Raw genomic sequence first — 18,668 nt, 5'->3', positions numbered from 1 at the left:
CTTACCATTTACATCAGTACCTTCGTGTAAATTTACTATTACTATGAGATAGATCAACTTTATGAGAATAGTTTAGTTAACAATGGGTGGGAATGGGGATTGGAATCTTCAAATTTTTTAAATAAAAAAAAGTCTTGATTCATTAAGCTAAGTTAACTATATGGTAATATGTTAGGTTTCTATTGTAGTCTTTTTAGTAAACAATTTTTTCTAAATTATAACTAAAATTTTAAGACTATGAAAGGTAATTATTATTATTTTGAAATTGAATTCTATTAGCAACCACAATAATAGTTGTGGTAGGTTAACTATAAATATGTTGGGTGATGCAGCCTATTAATACTAATAGGCGATACTAAATTATAGCCTAACAGAAAAACAAAAAAAAAATAGCTAATTGAAATATAAAATACTAATTAACAAGTTATAAATAAATTAATTAAATACAAATCTAAAACTTTACTAATATCAACTAAATCCACATGAGATGAATATTTTAATCTTTCTATTTCATAATACTTACATTAATAATTAAAATCTTGCTCAAAACTTATTTTATTTTTTTCTTTAATGTTCTATTTTTAAAAGTGAAGCTAACACATTACTTTCACTTCACTTTCTTTTGTTTTGTTATATAACATTTTTAAAATCTAACTTAGATTTTGAAAAAAAAAAGTAGCTTCAAAATTTTATTTCATTTTTTAAATTTGACTATAAAGTAGGAATTTTAAAAGGAAATTCTTATCAAACTGTACCTAAACTATTTAAATTGGTTTGCTAATAGAATTTATAGGACATAGGTTTGCCAATAGAATTTATAGGACATATATTACCACTCGAAGTTGGCTGCTAATTTGAAACTAAACTAAAATCAACCCGATTGAAACTATGCTCAAGCTAGGGCGGTCGAATTTTAATATAATTATTTTTTAATTAATTCAGTAAACTAAAGTTTAAAACAATTCCTTAATTAAATAATCATAAATAATAAGAAGAAAACATTAACTCAGAGTAGACGGGTGAGATACGACACGTGGAACGTATCATAATCCACTTCCGAGATCGACGTGGCAAGTTTCACATCTTTAATTCTTTTTCTTCATCCTTTATTCTCTCTCTCAGAGAGAGTGACAAACACTACACAGAAACCAAAAGATAAAACAATGGCGCTGAGGCTGCCCACACAACTAGCGCCACCTGGCAAACTCCACCGGCGACACCGCGACACCTTCTCTTCCCGCCGCGCGTTCGCGGCCTCCGATGCTCTGCTCTCTTCGTTTCCTTCACACGCCTCTCCATGCGTTTCATCTTCCTCCGGTAAATGCTCAGTTCTTATCCATCACTCTCCCGACTAATTTGCTACCTTCTATGTAGATGACCGAAGAGAATTTATGATTCCGGTTGTTTATTTTCTGTGTGTTTGTGATGGTATTGTGCTAGGGAGATCTTGCTTGCTACCGGTAGTTAAATGTACGGCTCAGCCAACAGGACCTGTGAATCTGGCGCCGGGGACACCGGTCCGGCCGACTAGCATACTGGTGGTCGGTGCTACCGGAACTCTTGGTAGGCAGATTGTGAGGCGCGCATTGGACGAAGGCTACGAAGTTCGGTGTCTTGTTAGGCCTCGACCGGCTCCTGCTGATTTTCTTCGCGATTGGGGCGCTATTGTCGTCAATGTGTGTCTCATTCTCGATATCTATGTTTATGTTCTTCGTTTCTGCTCAATGCATTGCATCGAATATACGAATCGCGAAATAGATGTTTTATTGTGTTGACGATCTTGTGTTCAGTACTGAGGCTGGAACATTGTTGTATGTATGGCAGGCCGATTTAAGTAAACCTGAAACCATTCCTGCAACATTGGTCGGCATTCACACTATCATAGACTGTGCTACAGGACGGCCGGAAGAGCCCATTAAGACGGTGATTTTCATATTGAGTTTTCGAGTCTTTTCTATAAACGTTGTTGCATTTTACATTTATATCTATTTTCTGTTACAAACGTGTAGTGTAGACGAAGCTTTGCGAGCCACTAAAATAAAATTGAGCGGTGAACTGTTTTGCTGTTTGAAATTTTATGAGTTTGTAGTTTTACTTATAATTATATTATCACATTATGAATAATTTTCATGTTTTTCATCTCTTCGTATTATTTTAGTCTAGTGGCTCAGGTTCTTTTCTCCTAGTACCTGATTACATTACAATTATTATTACAGTACTTGACTGCTTGTTATACTGACTTGTTAGACATCAATGACTTGAATGAGATGCTTAAATTAACGGTGATCTTCAAGTGAATAATTGTTAGACATATATCATGATACTATAGCTTATTATCATTCAATAGTTCAATTGCAAATTTAATGTTACTTTAAGCAATTGTAAAATTTATGATGATTACATTCATTGTCTCGTATTTCAAGTGATTAATCTAACACTAACTGTGGCACTCTGAGATTTGAAGTCTAACAAGAGTCCCTCCTCGAGCTTTATCAAGATCTATGTCTTATCCGATTTATGTTCTATTTAGGTAGATTGGGAAGGAAAAGTTGCTCTGATACAATGTGCAAAGGCTATGGGAATCCAGAAATATATTTTCTTTTCCATCCATAACTGTGACAAGCATCCTGAAGTTCCACTTATGGAGATCAAGTATTGCACTGAGAAGTTTCTCAAGGATGCGGGCCTGAATCATATCATCATCCGGCTATGTGGTTTCATGCAAGTAATTATCACTTTAATTGAAGCTCCCTGTTTTCTACTATATAATTTATTGGCTGCTACTAGTTGTGGATTTTTTTTAGATTTATCCCACCCTCCTGGAGGAACTAGTTTCATATCAGAATCGATCCTACAGTCCATTCATAAAAACTTAAAAAAAGAACCAATAAATTGAAATGAATTATTCTGGTATATTTGTACTCTTTAAGGCACCTGTTCTTCGACATAGTTCTCTGCTCATATGCATGAATAGATAGATAGTCTGTAGACTCAAAGAAAGGTACACCAGAATTAGCACTTGATCATTTTATCTTTCAATGAATGTCTATCCCTATAATTTGACGTTCTTGAGTTTTGTGTTTTCTCTTTATTTATTTTCACAAAGCTTCCATTTTATTCTTGAAAGTTGATACTAAGAGGAAGTTCTTGTTTGTTCAGGGTCTCATTGGGCAGTATGCAGTACCTATACTAGAAGAGAAATCTGTTTGGGGAACTGATGCTCCCACACGAATTGCCTACATGGACACCCAGGTTTGCTTAAGAATATAGCTTCTGATTGTTTTCAATGTAGTCATAATAAATCATGATATCTAACATGATATTTTTATTTATCAGGATATAGCTAGGTTGACATTTATTGCATTGCGTAATGAGAATATAAATGGGAAACTTCTGACATTTGCTGGCCCTCGGGCATGGACAACTCAAGAGGTAAGTAATCATATCCTGGTTTCTGTAAGACAGACTATTTCTTTAAGCTCCTCACCAGACCTACCCAGAATAAGAATTTCATTTACCTCTATCAGACTGCTCAAAATTGAAACCGAAAAGCACTTACAAGTTGAGCTATGTCATCTGGACCTATATGCCCCCTTTTTACAACCTTTTTCCCCCTCCCATGGTGAAATCATGCAAGAACTTAAAGCTTGAACATGTATCATGTAGGAGTGGCTGAGTACATATATTTTGGCTTTCATTTTCTTCAATTAGAACTTGCTGTAATCAACACAGTTCTCTTCAATATCTCGTGGTTTTTTAGGAAATTATGATATAGCAATTAGCACAGACAATGTATTGATACGTTATTTTGGTTGAACAGTGTTGCTCTATTGACGTTGCATCCATAAGTGATATGTTGTGCGACATTGCCCCTATAGCAAAAGATGCTCTGTGATTTTATAAGTTACATTTTGTTTCCAGGTAATTACATTATGTGAGAGGCTTGCTGGACAAGATGCAAATGTTACTACAGTTCCAGTTACAGTGTTGAGATTCACTCGTCAACTGACAAGGTTTTTTGAGTGGACAAATGATGTTGCTGACAGATTAGCATTTTCAGAGGTAATAAGCCCTTGTATTTCTGCTATACTGCATCTATTGAGGGTCCTTTTTCTTTTTTACTTTTATTATTGTTTTTTTTACATTGGGCAGATTTTTCATTGATATGTGATAAGCTACAGCCAGAATTAACACGACTGCCTTTTCATTGATAAAGCTCTTATTCGTGAACATGTTCATGTAAAGAGGCTAACATCTTTCGCTGGGAAATTTGTAGGTTCTTACAAGCGACACCGTTTTCTCTGTTCCAATGACAGAGACATACAATCTCCTTGGTGTAGATGCAAAAGATATAGTAACTTTAGAGAAATACTTGCAGGATTACTTCACAAACATTTTGAAGAAATTGAAGGATCTCAAAGCACAATCAAAGCAATCTGACATTTTTATATGAAGTCAGTTCGATTTGTAATGTATATGAAGCTTTGTATGTATTTAACTGTTGATACATCGTAACTTCTCATGTAAGGTAAGCCATTCATTTATTTCTAATCTCTTCCCTTAACCCCCTGTCCACCTATGATCTGTCTATATTATGCTGTTCAATTGTAGCAGTGTAAACTTTGTTGTGATGCTTGCAGATAAGTCATGCTTTAGTATTTATATTAGTAAAAGTTGTGCATGCTGAGATTAAAAGTATACACCTCACAACACTTATTCATCCATTGCTCTTTCGCGGTCCGAGCTGGTACTTTCTGCTGGATTTTTAAGCATTTCGGCTTGTATACGCAGTCACTGAAGTTTTGACGAGCTGGTTTTTATCTAGAAAGGCTAAATTCCTTTGGAATTGTGCAGGGAGGGCTATTATTTGGCACATTTGGCTAGAAACATTTGAAGATGAGACTTACACTTTTGACACCTTTGGTAGGAATGTATAGAACCATCTTCTTAGTGGTGTCTTACAAATAGGAAATTCGTCTATAACTACAGCTTCTCTATGGTTGTGAACAGTTGGAAAGCCATCTTTTAGCGTTTTTTGGGTGGGGGTTCTCTCTACCCCAACCCTTAGGCTGTTTTGACTTTTTTTTGTTTATAATACATGTCTTAGGTTTCTTATCCAAAAAAAAAAAATGTTAATTTAAACATAGAGTTAGGAAGCTAAATTTGCCTGAAATATATATAGAGATCATTGAACTGATATTGACCGAGGAAGATTTAGGTTGGAGGAGGGAGGACCAGGTTCCTTAGGTTCCTTCAATGAAGTATAGTAGGGACATTAGTTTCAAAATAGAAGGATAATAGTTGAGGAAACAAAAGGAAAGAGCACTTTGTCGAAGGACAGTCCTTTTCATTTTGGCTGAACTGTTTGGTGTGGAACAGACTGTCTGATTCCTTCAAAGTACTTCAGAAGGTTTTCCAGGGCAATGGTGATGACAGAAAGTGGAACTCTACGCAATCCATTGGGCATGCTGCTATCAAAACTACTCGTTAGTTTACTATGGAAGATGGTTATTCTAAGCTAATTTGTGTCGCCTGGAATTTCCTTCCCAAATCTTTTCAGCAATACAAGTGAGGTTGCCACTTACATGCGGAAAATAATGTAAGGTATGTCCTCCAACAATCTATTTCATGATTGTATTTAATTAATTCCCTTGTGGTAGTTTTCTTTTTTCCTCAAGGGAATGGAGTCTGATGGGAGATTCTTTCATTTTATTGAGATAAAAGGTGCTAACCTTTCTAAATTGATAATTAACATTCAATAAACAGGGGATCTTGGGTGGATGCATGAATTTAGGAACTTTCATAATGAAAAAGCTATCCTACCTATGGAGATAAGGGCGAGGAAGAGATGGGGAGAATCACTAACTTGCATTCTGAGGGTGGTAGAGGGAACCACTTTGAGCTTGTGTTTTAACCTTTAACAGTAGAAGACGGGACAACTTCGTGAGGAGATGAGCAGGCTGATCGTGTCACGTGCAAGTGATATACAGATAAACTCTTATTGAGGACCTTGTCAAGTAATATAAGTCCAATTTAATGTGTTTCATTCATGCATATGTATGAGATTTGTGCTCAAATAAATTGCACTGAGGTTGCACACAAAACAATGGCAGGGGTTGGCCAACCGTGCACTAGGCTCATTCAGGAGGGAATAATGCCAATTTTGCTGTGTTTGCTATGCAAAATTGGCTGAGGTTGTCGCACCACACAACATTCCCAGCTTCTGTGCTACTGAGATGACTTTCTGCTTTTTGGATGACCAAGTGGCAATATCATCATAAAAAAATATTGCAAAGCCAGTAGTTGACTTGAAATTATTTCGTATAGAATAGAAGCCCAATCAACAGCAACATAGGCATGGACTGATATATCAAACTGTGCATCAAACCTTTTTAGGTAACGCAGAATTTGCTCGACAGCTTTATGCATAAGTTGGCCGCTGCTGTTGACAACAAAGCTCTGTCTGAACGTGTGAAATTACCATATTGCAAGGCCTTGACAATACATTGATAAAGTTTAGCATTAGGAAAACAATCGCCATTGTAGGCAACAAAGGCCACTGGACATAGATGTAAAAAAGGAGCAAGCACTTTCTATATTAGTTTTCTTCAACAAGTAAAAAATGTAATCCGTTTGAGGGCCCCTAGTAATATCCATTTCGGGAAAGTTATTGAGAGTCTTCAGATCCTTCAATGAAAAATTTATTGTGTGATTCGATGAGTTCATTTAATTCAGTGGGGCAGCCGCCAAAAATGAATATCTCATCCACATTAACCAGAATGTCAAACTCAAAGGAGCAAAGGGAGTTTAATGATCAGAGATTGGGTCTTTCTTGAACTTTGGAAACCAAGATGCAAAAGACATGCCTTCAGCTTGTCAAACTAGGCACATAGCCTTATTCAATTTATAAATCAGTTTTTTACGATCTAGCTTGAGGCTTCCCCATGAGGACGCACTTTTAGAACGCCCTATTCACACGTCACACCTATGGTCGGAGCTGCCATCTTTTGGTTAATAAGAGGTTTTACTATTGGACTGTAAGTTTCATTAAAGTCGAGCAATGGGTTTGATAATATTGATACCTTTGTCAATTGATGAGCTTTATAATGTAAAATACAGCCAATAGTCTTTTGCTTCAGTAAACCCATTTGCATCAATTTCTCAATCATGAGGTCGATAATATTGTTCTCAACAAAGCATCACATTCCTCTTGTGACTAGTTAGAACCTCCCTTGACATTCTCTGGTCCTATATACGATATTATCATGTTTAGTTAAACTTAAGTCTGGTTTCAGGATTAAAAATGCCTGCTATGCTTGAGTGGCCTTCGCATGTGCATCAACAAGTGGAGTTGGAGTAGGTTGGACGGAACTGTGATCATGTGGATCAAGTTCTGTGGGTACAAAAGACTGTAGGTTTGCTGTGATAGACAAGCTAGAGATTTGCATTACATCTGGGTTAGAGTAAATAGGCGGGATCGGTTCAGAAGCTTTTGTAGGAGAAGAATTATACCACTATGCATTTGAAACCAATGTCATAGAAGGATGAGAGTAGAAGAAATAGCCAATTTATAAGCTATCAATCCCCATTTAATAACTTAAAGTCATTCCCGAATAGCAACTTTTTGGAATTTTACAAGTATGGAACATCTCTTTGCTGGTAGAGTTAAATCGGTAGTGGGCAACGACAAAGTGTTGTATTCTTGGAAGGCTCTTGAACAGGTGAAGCTTCAATTACTTCCAGGTTTCCTAGAATCTATGTGTTGGCTAATGGCAAAAATCGACCCATCAGTCAGATTTGGAAGTCTAGCTCCCCTTCGTGGTATTTAGATTTCAAAACAAACTTGAACGATTGGGAGGCGATAAAGTGGAATTCTCTTATGGATCTTGTAAACAGTACTTGCCCCCACAAGTTTCAGGATAAATCTCTATGGTTCACGGACCCGACAAGTCTTTTTCTGAAAGATATTACAACAGATTCTCAAGTCCTCGACTATCATATAGAGTTTTGGTGAGACTCTTCCCGAAAGATGAAGATTGAAGATCTTCATTATTTTTTTTGGGTGCATCAACACTCATGAATCATGATAAAGTCCAAAGAAAGAATCCCAAGAAGTCTCTCCACTTAAATTGGTATGCTTTGTGCAAGAACAACAAAGAAACTCAAAACCATCCTTTCATCATCTGCTCAAATGGCTTCCCATTTCTGAATCCCCTGCCCTAATTAACTCGTCCAGGTTGTTTCACTCTACTTTCTAACTTTATCATTATCCTTCTCCATGTTTGCTTTCTTAATCAACCTTTTAAAGAAGAGGTCAAGCTCCTATAGATGAACTTCATTAGCTCTTTTCTTTGGGTTTTTGGTTAGAAAGAAACAATAGTATTTTTCAGGAAGGGGAAATAAAGCTTACAGGAGCATAGTGTTTTTGACTGTCTTGGTGAACCTTGTCCAAACCTTTATGTAACTATGACTTTTCTTTTCTTTTCTTTGTGCTAATTGGAACGCTTTTCTGTAGCTTCTTTAGACTGGGTTAAAGCTTTCCTCCACCTTCTTTTTGTCCTCTGGTTTACTTTCATATTTTCAATGAAGTAGTTCTTTTATTGGGAAAAATTTATCAAAATGATTGTAGAGTATCTAATACCTTTATGAATATTCCTTTTGATACTAATTGAAATACACTGACAATAGAATAAGATAAAAATAAATTTTAGTGATATTTTAGTGTTCTTGGATTAATGAGTCCTATGTGTTGAATACTTCATTATAGAAGCCAAGAAAAATAATCTAAATTAAACCTTATGCATCTTTGTATTAAAAATTTTCAAAGAACCTAGTAACGTGCTTCGTTCTATGCAGAGGATTTTTCAACAATTCTATAGGACATTAGTAGGAACGGTGATGTTGAGCTAGACGAGTGTATGAACAACAGAAAAGCAAAAGGAAATTGGTGTAGAATTGAAGTTAGAATTTCCTTTCATTGTCTCAATTTCTAATTAAATCTTAAGAGGTGTGAATTAATATAGGAACAGTTGTTGGATTAATCTTAGTCTTGATCTGAAAGAGTCTCATCCTCCTAAGTTTCTATACAGATGGCTCATTCAATCTTAAATCTTCTCAGGACCAATTCACCAAGTGGGATGTTGTTCACACTTCACTGGGAAACTGTGCATCTCTTGAGGTATTTGATTTCTTCCCACCAACTTCATTCTCTCCCTCATAAAATTCTTCAATCAGTTGAAGTAAAAATAAAGCAAAGGCCAAGATCACAGCTGTGAAGTTGGGTCCTTATTCTTTCATCTGTCTCATCCTTTATTATTATGCCTTCTCTCTATCTCTCTCTATGGCTTTTGAAATTAGAGAATGATGATTGAAGAATGGTGTTTTCATACTTTGATCTGGCTTGTTCCTTTACTAGTGCTCGTCCCATCTCTTTCAATCAGGATTTTCTGAGTGCGCATCTCTTTCAATTCACTGAACTGATCAGTGTGGTGGGGTAAATGACATCATCCTAGTCATGCCAATAGTTGTCTACTTTATGAATTCTGCATATTATGATTGGATGCCTTGCTCATATTTGATAACCCTTTGCATATAGAGATTGGGAAAATAATTACAGTCACTACAGACAAAGTCTATTTTAATGGCTTTATGTAATGCCCTTTTTTCTCTCTCTTCTTTTTCTTCTTGTTGGTAATTAGGTCTTGGTATTCTGTGACATGTGAACCACTTGTTTTAGGCTACAAATTCTAAAAGCTTACAACTTGTGATCCACTAATTCTTTGGCACATACATGGTCCAGTAGATTTTTCTGTAGGTGATACCTAACTTAGAAAGAGAGTGAAGAACAAATTTTCACTTTTTAGGTAAAAAAAAAAAACGGTTTTATCATTTTTATTTTTATGTTTCTCACCCTTGTACATTTCATCTTGAACTCTCTTTCTCCTCTGTCTTTAAAATCACTTGGATCCATTAAAACTCTCTCCTTCATCCTATCTTCAAGTCTTGAACATCTATATTTCTTCTTTCCTTTTTTTGGGTAAATTATTCAAAATGTCCCTAAACTTTTTCTGAGGTTGGTTTCAGTTATACTCTTGACCTTTAGAGTCGATTTAAATATGCCACGGAACAATTTTATCGTTGAAACAGATAAATGTGGTTGTTGAGTTGACAAATGTGGCTGGAAAAATGATTGCATGGTGGTTTATCAATACTTGTTGCATTTGCTGTTCATTTTTAAAGCCCATGAGTCCATTTACAACATCAAACTCTATCACTTGTGTTTATGGTAAAATTGTTCAATTTTAAAGGTAAAGATAGAAGAAATGAAAATTTTAAAATAATAGGGACATAATTGAAACTAACTTCAAACTATAGGAATATTTTAAATAATTTAGTTATTTCTTTTTTCTTTCTTCTAGAACTAAAAAAATGGAAGATAAATAGCTTCCCTCTCTTAGTTTCTAAGTCAAGTTAATTTTCAATGTCCAAAATCTCAGCATCTTTTCTGTTAAAGAATTATATGTTTAGTCCTTGAATTTTCATTTCAAAAAGTTAGAGTTTCTTTATTTTTTATTTTTTAATATTCGTGAATGTTTGGATTAATTGACACACACAGTACAACTACCTAATTCTACTACAATTAGTTGCCAAGGAAACTCATAAGATATTTAAGTCACAGGTAAATAGCCACCATAGTTTGAATCAATTCTCTCTAAATTCTTTAGAATTTATTTTTGGACCAACATGCCATCTCATGACAATTTTCAAAAAGTTAAGGTTTAACTTTTGGGGTTATGTTTTAGTGCAAATTAGCTATAGGTAATTGAATGCTTATTCATTTTACCGTGTTTTTTATTTGATAATAATTAACTATTCGTTCCCTTTTTTCTTTTAACTAATGTGGCAAAAAGTTTCAAATATGTCAAATCATAGTCATTACATCAATTTGAACCAACCAACTAATAATGAAACTTAAATGGAATGTCAATACGAGTATAGCTTACGAATATCTACTCCTTCCCAAAAAGAAAATATTGAAATGACAAATAAAAAATTCCTCCCTTCCTCCCTCTCAAAATATTGAACAAAACAAAACTTAATTTCCTCTCCGTAATTTTGATGAGACTTCGTGAAAATGTTCTTGATTTGTCCTCTACGTTTTTCTTTAAAAAACAACTTTTCCATTCTTAATTATTCTTGAATTATTTAGAAAATATGTTCTTAAAAGTTCAAACAAGGGAAGGGGAAGGGAGGCTTTATTTATATCTTCTTTCTCTCTTTGTTGTTGACATACATTCTCTCTTTTTCAATATATCATACCATTTCCCTTATTTATAAACTTTATCAAGAAAACAAAACACTATTTCACTTAGCAGTTTTTTCTTTCCTCAACAATCCAAAACACATTAAATGGAAAATTTCTGGAAAAAGAAAAAAACCTCAAAATTTGCCAAAACCATTGAACTAACCCCACTTTCCCAGCAAGGATTTGATGCCTATTAGTAAGCCAAATCAGACATTGAGACAGTCTTGCTTTGAGAGAATTCAGAGCTGAGAGGGACTGTCAGAGGAAAGTGAGAAGTGAAAAGTGAAAGTGAATGCCACTTTCTTCTCCATCCAAACAAACACATTGGATTACTGAAAAGAAGGTATCTCTTTATTTAGTGCATTCAAAAATGGCATTGCTCTCTTCTCCAATTTCAGTTGCCTTTCATTCTCTGCTCTGTCATTTCTTCTAAGCTTTCACCCACTTCTTCCCATTGCTTTTGCCTAACTTTGTGATCTTCTTCATGGCTTTGTTTTAGGCTTTATAGGCTTTTACTTGCTTGTTTACACATTACTTAGTTGATCAGTTAGTAAGTAAAGCCAGAAATTCTGAGAAGAGGGACTTTGTTTGTTCAAAATATAGTATTTCCCGCCATTTAACTTCGATACATCCGAAAATTGGACTCGTAGAAGAAGCTTAGGGCTTGTTTGAGAAGCATGTTTGGATGCATTGTGTGTGTTTGTACATATGGATGAAGCTACGTTTCCTTTTTAAACCATTGGTTCGTGATTAGTAACTTCAATGTGCATCGTAGCTCTAACCTTTACACGTCACTCAATCACATTTTCGGAAAACTGAATGACCATTTTAAGAGGCTAATTTTGCATTGGATTCCATTTAGCTGGGATGTTTACTTTGGATACTTCACCATCTGGAGTGTTACCTTGGATACAAACATTAGTTGTGGGAGTGAAAAAATAGTACTATTACATTATTATTACATATTATATTGTTGTGCAAGGAATCTAAAGTACTATGTTGTATAATTTTGACATTATAGGAAAAATGAGGGGATGCCCACTAGGTTGTTGGAAGGACCAGAATGATAATAGAATCTCTCTACACATTTTGCATGTGATGACAATAAGTTTCATGGGAGCTTCATTGATTGGAACTTTGTCATTTACTCACTTGCTTCTATGCTATCTCAGCCAATTCTATGGTGGTAAAAATTTTCATCTTTCTTTTTCTTTTTTATTGTTCTTCCATATTATCCTATCCTTTGGTAGGGCTAGATATAGCCTTTGATGAAACGAAAACTTGTTGAAAATGATGTTGACTTGTGGGATATGTTGATGCTAGAATTGACTTTAATTTTGTGGAGGTCTTCAATGTATTTTGAAAGGTTTGAGAATGAACTTTAGTTGGAGGATTTTGATCTCTTAATGCCTAAATTAATGGAGTAGTTTTCATTCTTAAAATATAATCTACATTTTTACCTATTTTTACCTATTTTATGTTTAATTAGTGAGTGTTTACGATGGATTCTACCACGAATGTAAATAACGTAGATTATAGATGCATAATTTAAAGTTAGAAATCGTAGTTGCAACTTTTAATAATTTAGAGTTTAAGTATACACTATCTTTAAAGTACAACACAAACTCTAAAAAAGTCATGTATGGCTGGAATTTAGTGACAAAAAGGTAGATCGATGATTCAAACGTACAGAAATGAATAAAGAACTGTTTTTTAAATTTTAAGGTTAAGCAATGAAAATGTTGCAATTGAGAAAGAAAGGGAACTCAGCTTATACACTCTAGTGCCAACCTTTTAGATTTATCAAGACAGTGCTTTTGAGCCCATAAGTGATTATTGAAAAAGCACCACCTTTTTTTTTTTTTTTCTTTTTTGCTTCTTTTTTATGATTAAAAAATGGAAAGGAAAAGAGATTGAAAGCAAAGCAAAGTGTGAAATGTTGTTAAAAGGAACTTCAAATTGATCGAAAACATGCTCAGCTTCAGTACGGCTCTTTTATTTTTTTCTTTTTTCTTTTTAATTTTATGAATCAACCATTGGATTCATTGCTCTATTATTGTCATTCATCATATTGCAACTTTTTCTTTTTCTTTTCTTTTTAAATATTTTATTCTTTCAGTTTTATTATTATTATTATTATTTTCTAATTCGCAATTAACTATTTATGTTATTTTTGTGTTTGAGAAGTATTTTTCCTTCGTGAATTTGATATGTTTTGTATTCTGAGTTAAAATAGTACAATATATTTATGGTGATAACTAAATGTAAATCAATATCACGTTTCATGTTCGTATAATTATATAAAACTATTGACATATATTTTTTATTTTAGTTCGTTTTGGTCATTGTATTTTCAAGAAGTTCATTTTGATCTTTATACTTTAATTATTTTTTTTTTCCTTTTTAGTCCTTATACTCTAAAGACATCCTTTTTGGTCCTTGCACTTCTAAAAGTGATCGCTTTTGCCTTTATTTGTAAAATTTTAACACGAATTTTATACACAATAAAAATTCTTTAACACACATTTATGGTTACAAGTCAAACATTTTAGTAAGTGAAGTGGTATGTTAAAATTGTTATAAAATAAATGAGATAAAAATAAAATAGTCGTAATGATCACTTTTAGGATTACAATGACAAAAACAGATATTTAGACGGTACATAAACTAAAATTAATCAAAGTTAAAAATATAGTGACTGAAATAACCATGGTGAATGGACATTTTAAAAATATAAGAATGAAAATGGACCAAAATAGTTTCAAAAACTTAAGCATATTTGAAATGACAAAACCAAAGCCATGGATCTGAAATATGACATTGAATTTGTCAAACTCTCTTTTTCTTTCTTTGTGGTTATTTGGATGAGACAGAGAGAGTATTAAATACTTTATTTGTACATTTTTGGCAATCATGTGGTTCAAAATGGCTTTTGACCTCCTTTTTCTTTAAAGTGACGTAAGAGGGGATTCAATTTTCTTCCATTAAATGACTTTTCTTCCCCTACCTTCAATTAATTGTACTATATTCAGGTTAACAAAATATAATTTTATTGATTTTCATGGGCTCTTAAACAATTTATATTAATTTTATAATAAAATATTAATAATTTATTGTCAACTTAAATGACAAACCTACAATAAAGAATTATTCAAATTAATATTCCATGTAGGAAAAATACAAAATTCAAAATTCAACGATGGAATTTGTCAAACTGAAATTAATTGGTAATTTGAAATTTGAATACTAAATTATGTTAAAAAAGACACTTTGATAATAACATTTGAAGACTAAAATTTATATATATATGATTTTAGTTAATGTCATATAATTATAGAATTGTAGATAAACCTTATTTAAAAAAAGTTATTCACGCCAACCAGAATATAACTGAGTTTGTATCTAATCATGAAGTTAAAGTTCAAATATGAACTCCCACGTATTGTACTTAAAAAAAAGTTATACACTAGAATAATATTATCATACATAAACTATAAACAAAATATACACACCATAAAATTGTGAAAATTGTGTGCATCAAATATTTTAAAATATTTAATTATAAGGTCAACATAATCAGCCTCAGCCCCACTTATAATATTCAATTTGTCTTTGCATGAAAGTATGTAACATTTTAAAATGATGTTTTAATGCAAAGAATATTCCTTAACTTACCCAACTTGTTCTCTTTGTTCAAAATGAATTGAAAATGAGAGAGAGACCAAAAACATATATAAAAGCAATTTTCATAATTTAAGAAATAGCAAAATATCACTCGGTCATGTTTTTCAAAATTTAAGAATAAAGATTGACTAATGGCCATTAAATAAATTTAATTTAGCCAAATTGATGCAATGGGCAGATAACTAAACAAATTAATAGACATATCAATCAACATTAATTCATTAATGATAAAATTATGTTCAATAGGTCATAAACTAAATTTATAATTTAATCAAATATAAGTTATATATATACAAATAGAGTTGATACCATACACTTGGACTATTATCAAACCGACTTTAACATTGTAGTACTAAGAAAAATATGACGTGGTTAATTTTTCATTATATATAACCATACTTCTTATTATTATTATTATTATTATGGATGGAAAATAAACAAATAGCCATACTTAGTTTGGTTGGGAGAGAAAGGTAACTATCTTCCCTAATTTTTTTAGTTGTCTCAAAGGCAATTAGGCCAAGTTGCAATAGCAAATTAAGTACCAAAATTGCAAGAAAATGATGAACTATGGACTCAAATTTCTACCAAAACTTCTAATCTAAAAAGAACTAATTTAGAGAGAAAGAGGAAACAACTTATTGGGTAGCCATGTCTTAGGGTTTAAAGAAATCTTTCAAGTGGGTTTTAGCTTTAGGATAAAAATATATATATTTATATAAAGCAAAACGGAAATATACAAAAAGAAAAAAGGCCTTTTTTAAAATTTCTTTCTTTAGTTGATAAACCACCTATATAAAGTTTTGACAATTAATGAGAGTTGATTGCAATTAAATGAATAATTAAGTCTTGGGCTGTGAGAATTAGATAATTAATCATTTTATGTAAGTATAATATTCTTATATGATGAAAAAGATACACGTAATTAATGTAATGATATTCTTTCTCAAAATGAAAAGAAAATGTAATGATGCTGTAAGGTAACTCGAGCATAGTTCGATTTGTTAAAGGTCATATTCAAATTACCACTTTACATTCCTGAGTACCTAAAAAATGTATTTATATTGTATGACAACATATAACATAATATTTGAAAATCTAAAGACTTCAAAGTAAAATGACATGAAAGTTAAAGAACTAAAATAAAATTTAAACTTTTGTTTCATTGGATGACTTTCTCTCATGTAGATAGATATACGTTTAAATTAAAATTAACTATGCCGTTTTTTAAATTTAAAGATTTATTAAATATAATTCTAAATGAAAAATTTTAAAACTTATTAAACCGTTTTTTAAGTTTAAAGCTTATTAAATACGACTTTAAATAGGTTTAAAGAAGGAAGAAAAATAAAATAAGAAGTGCTTGGAAAAATAAATTGCAATGAAGGATATGCATGGAAGGGTGACGTCAATCTCTGGCGCTTTTTTTTTTTTTAATTGTTATTTTCTTTTGTGAAAAGGTCCTTAGAGAAATTGTTATTTCCTCGTCGTCCCCACGTGGGTGTGGAATTTTAATTCTCCCAAAAAATCAATACCTTCTCCTACAAGGCTTGGAATTATTTTCCCACGTATTCGTACTTTTGACATTTCTTTTTAATTTCGATTTTATCGAAATTAGTCAAAATAATTATTTTGAGGTTTTTTTCCCCTTTTTAGTGTGATTATTTGATACTTCCTAGAATCTTCATAAAAGATTAAAGGGATTGGATTTTATGTAATGTTAATATGTAATTATTTATTATTTTGTTAAAAGGATAACTTGACTTAAATGCACCACTTTAGAGAAAAAAGGAAAAAAAAAACTACGTGAAGGTAGAGATATGATGAATTAATTAAAGAGTCATATAGTGGTTCTTTATTAATAAAAAAACATAATGATAAAGAAAATTTGAAAAAAAACTTAAGTTAGATAATTAACCAGACCGTCAAAATGATTTATATATATATACATGTAAAATAACAAATCAGTTCAAACGATTTTTTAGTGCAATATATAAGGGTGAGGATTCGAACTCATGACTTTTGATCGGAAATAGATATCTTAATCATTAAGTTATACTCAAGTTGGCAATCAAAATGATTAATAATGATGATGTAAAAAATGATAATATTAGTAACATTTCATGAATTTGTTGAGTGCATATAAATTTCATAAAAAAAATACTATGGCGATTAAAGCTTGCCTTTAATAGTTGGACATCTACCAAACATACCAAATGGAGCAAAGAACTTTCTAGGAAATTTGGTAGGAAAAGAAAAATAAAAAAGAATATGCCAATTTGGTGTGGAGTTTTCAATAGGACAAGAAAAATATAATGTAAAAAAAATATTAGGAAAAAAGACTATTTGAATAAATAAGTTCAACACGCTTGTTTGAATGTGATTTTTTTTATACCCTTTGTAAATGTTTTTTTTTTTTGAAATTAAAATTCACATTTCTTTTAGTTCAACAATTATAAAAATTTTAGGACATGAATTATGATTGAATTGATATTAAAATTTGGATTTTGAATATAAAGAAAAATAAGATATGTTTAAAGAATCGTAGCTCCCTTTGTCAAACAAAATTTCAAACTTGAAACTAAAAAAAGAAGAATGTTTGACTCTATCTTCCTATGATTTTTCATTTATTTTTATTTTAGTTCTATATCGTTTGATTTCGTGGGGTGAAATTAGAAAACAAAATTCAAAACGATAATCGATTGAAGTCGGAAAGTGGGAAAAAAAATAATACACAAAGCTTTAGTGGATGGAGTCGACGGCAAGAAATTGCAATGACTCGAACTAAAAGAGTTGATTAAAATAAAAAAAAAAAAAGATGATAGATAACAAAAGGAATTATAAATTCTCAACGGTTTATATATTTGATTTTAGAGAAAAATGAATTATTTGACTTCAGAGAAAAATTAATTATTATTATCATTATTATAGTACGAGAAGAATTAATTACTACTCCTTAGAAAGATTTTCTATTTATCTAAAGAAAAATATTCAAATAGTCATATCAATAAGTAGGAGCGACTTAACATTATAAGATACTAACACAAATTTGATATTAAAAACCTTAATGTAGTATATCTATTTCATTTTCAACAATATCATTATCTATTATTTTTGTTTTCTATACGGATTATTTTTTGTATTATTTTGTATTTTTATTATTTTTATTTTCAATAATAAATTTATCAGCAACACATTTATGAGATTTGGTTAGCTTTTTTCTGCCTTTCTTTTTTTTCCCCTAAGATTTCCATATCTATCCTAAGTTCACATTTGCTAGAAATATTAACATTATGTATTGATAAGTTAAATAAACTTAAATAAAAACCTAAAACTTTAAAATCAACAGACAGAAAATATGAAATTCCTTGAAGGCAAATAAAAAAAAAAAAAAAATTTAAACTGAAATCAATCTATGCTATTTTTAAAAAGTGAATGAACAACTGCTGGGGAGCTTAGTTAAATTAGCAAGAGAGTTTTCAATTTTTCTAAGCCTGTCCCCAAATAATTTCTGAAAAAAATGTGTATATAATATACATCAACAACCATCGTTGAATTAAATAAATGAAAGATAAATGTATCTTATTAGAAAAAACAATAATTATTAAAATATTTGATTAATTAGTAATTTTTTATAAATAATTTGGTTGACCATTTTATATTATAATATTACATCTAT

The 18,668-nt window shown here is 31.8% G+C and overlaps 1 protein-coding gene and 1 long non-coding RNA gene across 3 annotated transcripts; both read left to right on the top strand.

Annotated features, from left to right (window-relative positions):
* The first annotated feature begins 1,116 nt into the window (after window positions 1–1,116).
* On the top strand, window positions 1,117–4,564 carry HCF244 (NAD(P)-binding Rossmann-fold superfamily protein). The gene is made up of 8 exons (XM_022284816.2): window positions 1,117–1,317; window positions 1,441–1,676; window positions 1,825–1,923; window positions 2,531–2,725; window positions 3,160–3,252; window positions 3,337–3,432; window positions 3,922–4,062; window positions 4,277–4,564. The coding sequence occupies exons 1-8, from the start codon at window positions 1,164–1,166 to the stop codon at window positions 4,451–4,453; spliced, it is 1,191 nt and encodes a 396-aa protein (XP_022140508.1). The 5' UTR covers window positions 1,117–1,163; the 3' UTR covers window positions 4,454–4,564.
* A 3,179-nt stretch (window positions 4,565–7,743) lies between these two features.
* LOC111011156 (uncharacterized) lies at window positions 7,744–12,707 on the top strand. 2 transcript variants are annotated; one of them, XR_015789293.1, is made up of 3 exons: window positions 7,744–8,236; window positions 8,857–9,178; window positions 12,327–12,707. It is a non-coding gene; the product is annotated as an uncharacterized LOC111011156 (long non-coding RNA). The 2 variants fall into 2 exon arrangements; XR_002601411.2 differs by having other exon boundaries at window positions 7,765–8,236; window positions 9,119–9,178.
* The last annotated feature ends 5,961 nt before the right edge of the window (window positions 12,708–18,668 follow it).

The sequence above is a fragment of the Momordica charantia genome (genome assembly GCF_013281855.1).
Source record: "Momordica charantia cultivar OHB3-1 chromosome 2 unlocalized genomic scaffold, Mcharantia_2.0 BLBB01000002.1, whole genome shotgun sequence".
NCBI lineage: Eukaryota > Viridiplantae > Streptophyta > Magnoliopsida > Cucurbitales > Cucurbitaceae > Momordica > Momordica charantia.
The sequence above is the reverse complement of the archived record's forward strand: the minus strand, read 5'-3'. Positions and strand labels throughout refer to the sequence as shown.